Source organism: Uloborus diversus, chromosome 8, assembly GCF_026930045.1.
Source record: "Uloborus diversus isolate 005 chromosome 8, Udiv.v.3.1, whole genome shotgun sequence".
NCBI lineage: Eukaryota > Metazoa > Arthropoda > Arachnida > Araneae > Uloboridae > Uloborus > Uloborus diversus.
Window position 1 is genome coordinate 34,937,377 of NC_072738.1, and position 4,696 is coordinate 34,942,072.

General features: G+C 34.1%; 2 protein-coding genes across 2 annotated transcripts in view; one reads left to right on the forward strand and one right to left on the reverse strand.

The window, feature by feature from the left end:
* Nucleotides 1–2,837, reverse strand: LOC129228015 (ankyrin-3-like). The gene is made up of 2 exons (XM_054862642.1): nt 915–2,837; nt 1–24 (listed from the first exon to the last, which is right to left on the reverse strand). The coding sequence occupies exons 1-2, from the start codon at nt 2,835–2,837 to the stop codon at nt 1–3; spliced, it is 1,947 nt and encodes a 648-aa protein (XP_054718617.1).
* A 1,393-nt stretch (nt 2,838–4,230) lies between these two features.
* The window catches only part of LOC129228016 (glycerophosphodiester phosphodiesterase 1-like), a 50,824-nt gene continuing 50,358 nt past the window's right edge, over nt 4,231–4,696 (forward strand). The window contains exon 1 of the mRNA XM_054862643.1: nt 4,231–4,593. Within this exon, the coding sequence (XP_054718618.1) occupies nt 4,303–4,593 (291 nt within the window). The 5' untranslated portion in view covers nt 4,231–4,302. The remainder of the gene's footprint in view (nt 4,594–4,696) is intronic.

Below are 4,696 nucleotides of genomic sequence, written 5' to 3' on the forward strand. Positions count from 1 at the left end.
TTATGGCTGCATTATGTAAAGGACCTGAATTGAAATCACAATTGTTTGAGATTCCAATAATGAAGAGTTACACAACTTGTTTCCTTCTGTTTTTGTAGAGAACTTGTATGCAAATGGCAAAATGAGGAATATAAATAATTTTTGAAATGTTGGATTGAAAAAATTTAGGAATTTCCCCCAAAGTGCTTGGTGAATAATAGTTATAAAAAATTACAATATCAACACTGGCGCAAATTCAAATAATAAGTTGAACGTTCAACTCGAGCAGTGAAAAAATCTCACATTGAAAAAAAAGTTAATCTTGGGGTTAGGGATCCCAAAATTGAGCAAGATGTCATTAGACTGCTCTTTCTTACCTATTTAACATATTTCAAAACTGCTCGTAAATTTCAGGTTTAACACATTTTGGGTTTATTTTGTATGTCTTTCCACCATCAGTCAAGTTTCACTTTAAAAAGTTAAAGCTTCAAACTCTTTACTTGATTTTCTACGCCGGCATCTTGTAAAATCTGCTCTGCACTTTTTAATATCTCCAACAAGCTACTTGCAATGTTCGGATATTGATTGATTTCTGCAAACTGGACTAAAGACTTGCCTTGATCATTACAAGCATTTGTTACAGCTACACACTCCTCAGGTTTTAATTTTTTCAGCTTACTAATAGCTTCAACATTGCCATTTTTTACATTTTCAAACAGCTCTTCTATGAATTTCAGTAGATTAGTAATATTCTGGTCCCGAGAAAGATCAAGTGGTGTCTTACCTTCTGTGTTCTTGATGTTATAAATTGCACCATGCTTCAACAAAGATTTAACAGTACCAAAAAAGCTCTTTTGAGCAGCAATATGCAATGCTGTACTGCCTTTAACTATTGTTTTAAAATTAATAAAGTTACTCAATTTATCATAGCTTACATGCTGTAACAAAGCTTTAATAATTTCTTCATGACCTTTGGCAACAGCAAAATGTAATGGAGTTTCACCGTTATTAGTAACTTTCTTAGTATCAGCTCCTTTAGCTAGCAAGACATTTACAACTTTTATACGGCCATTATTAACGGCATAATGTAATGGTGTTAGTCCATCAACATTTCTCGAATCAATGATTACTCCATCTCTAACGCAATTCTCTATTTCTAAATAATTGTTATCTTCTACAGCTTTAAATAGCTTCTCAACCAATTTTAGTAATTTGATGACTGCATGAATTCCTCTTCTTTCTGCAAAATGTAGTGGTAAAACATATCTACCTCCTTCAGCTCTAGCATTAAAATAAGCTCCATTATTAAGCAGTGACCTAACCATGATAAAGTTACCAATTTGTACTGCTAAGTGCAAAGGAGTAGCATTTTTATCCATTTTGGCATTAACATCAGCACCATTTTTAATAAGAGTTTTGACTACCTTAGGATGGCCATATTGAACTGCAAAATGTAAGGCTGTGCCATTGGATTGATTTTCTTTTGCATTTACATCAGCACCGTGCTTCAAAAGAAGAATGATAATCGGATCATAACCCTTTTCTGCTGCAAAATGTAAAGGAGTCCAATTTGTATGATCTAGGATATTTACTTCTGCCCCCTTTTTTAACAGCAATTCAACCACCTCTAAATGACCGTGATCTGTTGAAAAGTGCAGAGGCGCAGTTCTTTTAACTGCTGTTTTAGCATTAATGTCTGCTCCTTTATCAAGCAAAGATTTAACAACTTCTAAATTACCATCATATGCTGCGCAATGTAGAGGAGTCCATCTTCTGTTATCTAAAGCATTTACATCAGCTCCATTTTCAATCAAGCAATTCATTATTTCCAAGTGATTATGTTCTGCTGCCAAATGTAGAGCTCTTCTACTATCATCCATCTTAGCATTCACATTTGCTCCTTTTGCAATTAAGTTCTCTACTATTTTTAAAGAAAAACCATTATATGCCGCATTATGTAAAGGAGTCCAATTCTGATCATCTGTGGCATTAATGTCTGCTCCATTTTCAATTAAAAAATTGCTCACCTCAAACTGCTTTTGCTGAAGTGCTAGATGTAAAGGTGTGAAACCTTCATTTTTTTTAGCATTAATGGGAGCTTCTTTCTCAGTTAATAACTTCACTACTTCAATATGACCATTCTGAGACGCTATATGTAAAGCAGTGGTATTATCTAAGCTTTTGGCATTAACATCAATTCCCTCCACAAGAAGAAGAGACTTAACTACACCAATATTATTACGTTCTGCTGCTAAATGCAGAGGAGTAACATTCTCACAATCTCTAGCATTAACATTAGATTTTTTTTCAATTAAAAGGTCTACTAACTCTAAAAAATCAAACTGAGAAGCTAAATGTAAAGGAGTAATCTTATCGCCTGTTTCTGCATTGACATTTGCTCCGGCTTCAAGCAGAACTTGAACAATATCCAGCCTACCACTTTGAGTTCCCAGATGTAAGGGTGTAATGTTTGCATCAACTCTATGATTGATTACATGACGACTTACTCCTGAAGATCCAGCAGTAACATTCGAACCGTGTGAAATGAGAGCTTTAACTACCTCCAAGTTACCATTTTGTACAGCACAATGCAAAGGTCTTGCCTTATCACCATTCACAGCATTAACATCTAATCCCTTCCCAATAAGGATGTTTACTATACCTTGATGGCCATTCTCTGCTGCTAGGTGTAAAGGTGTATTACCTTTATCTGTTTTAGTACTAAGATCTGCTCTATTTTCAATCAAAGTCTTAACTATATCTAAATACCCTTGCTGGCAGGCAAAACTTATTGGCGTAAAGCGTAGAATGGCCTTATGGTTTATATCTGCTCCATGAGCAATAAGAAAATTAACCATCTCTAGGTGATTCCCAGCAATAGCAAAGTACAAGGCTGTAAAGCCATCATGCGAATCCGCGTCAATATAAAAACCTTTCATTAATAAAGTGCTGACTAAATCCAACTGGCCGTTTCTTGCAGCTGAATGGAGGGGTGTAAGACTACGGACTTCCAGTATTTCACTGTTTTTATTTGAAAAATTTATTCCGAGAAATTGCAACTGATCCCAATTATTCGACATTTTATTAGCAAATATGAATGTCTCGGATTAAATAATTTACGTAAAATATATAGTATAAGTTTTAAAGCTATATCAATTTTCTTAAAGATATTGTTAATCCAATCTTTGTGCTAATAGTTTTTATTTGAACATGGGTAGATCAGTTGTCTCATGCAATACATAGACACATACAAGATAAAAATTAAGGTTTTCTCTGAAGATAGCTGGAAAACAAAATCAATGGTTGAATCAAAACAAAAAAAATGGCAGTGGCTTCCTAAAGTTATGGTTGAAAGCAAACTAAAATTTCCTTAATCCAGCTTAAATCCGTGGTATGGAGGCGAAAACAAAACTTCACTGCATCCAACACTTTTTTATTTTTTTTCTTTGGAGTGTTTTTGAAAAACTGACTTTTTTTGCTAATTAACAATATTTGTATGTATTTAGATACACACATACAAATGATTTGAGTTGCCAATAAACCCAGAACTTTGGGTAATGTCTATATTCCTTGCAATCATATACCATAAATCTTGCAAATTAATATATATATATATATATAAGCAAAAGAGTTACACTCGCATCACTCTACTATCTTTCAAGAACTCACCGATTGCTTTAGCATAAATTCTACGCATAAAACTTCTTCAGAATAAATTCTCCCAAAAATCACAATTCAGCAGAACGAAAGAAGAAATCGAAACTTTTGAAAGAGGGGGGGAATTCCCGGGGAATCTTTTGGCAGTTACAGGTAAAGAATTCCAGAAAAATCAATAAAATGTCAAAATCGAAACTGAAACAAACTAAAAACACATAAAAACGAAATGATTAAAAAGGCTATATTTTTTGTGAAATGAAGTCAACTATCCTGTTTTTGCAGGAAGGAATTTTCCTTTAATCCTCTCCCCTTCCCTTTTATTGGTTGCGTTCGCCACTACACTAATCTACTGAGGACAAACCGAAGCGTTCTATGATCTACCTAGATCTACCGGTTGATCAATCACGTGACAGCTAGTGACGTCAGCTGATGCTAAAGCATTGGAGGTGACGTCATTATTTTAACCGTTGAGCTACCGGTCGTTCATCGAACGCAACCATTGATTAAAGCTGCATTGAAAGCTTTTCTATCGACTGTAACTGTAATGATATTATTAACTTTTGTAAACAAAGCGGAGATAGCTTAGTAAAAAGATTTGATATGTAATTTAGCTGACAAAAATATCGGTGAACTTTCTCACTATGAAAATTGTTTGAATTGACAGAAATGATTTTTAAACATATTCCTCCCTTTTCAATAATTCTTGTTTGTACTCAAATTTGGTTGTATTGCTACTTCTATTTTCTTTTTCAACATTATCTGATGATTTCAATGTATTTAACAGCAATTGCTGTGATATTGATTGCCTTTGGGCTTCACTATTTAGTTTTTGAGCCTGTTGATGAAAAACTAGCACAACGTGTTCTATTTAAAGAGAATTCGTCAGAACATCCAATATTTGCTCATAGAGGAGGGGCTCATGATGCTCCGGAAAATACAGTAATTGCCATTAGAGAGGTAAACAATTCCGTTGTATTTTTTATTTCTCTGCACATTTTAAATAATTACTACTGTAAAATCAGGCGGACTTACCATAACGTGGTACACTTGATGTGTTCTC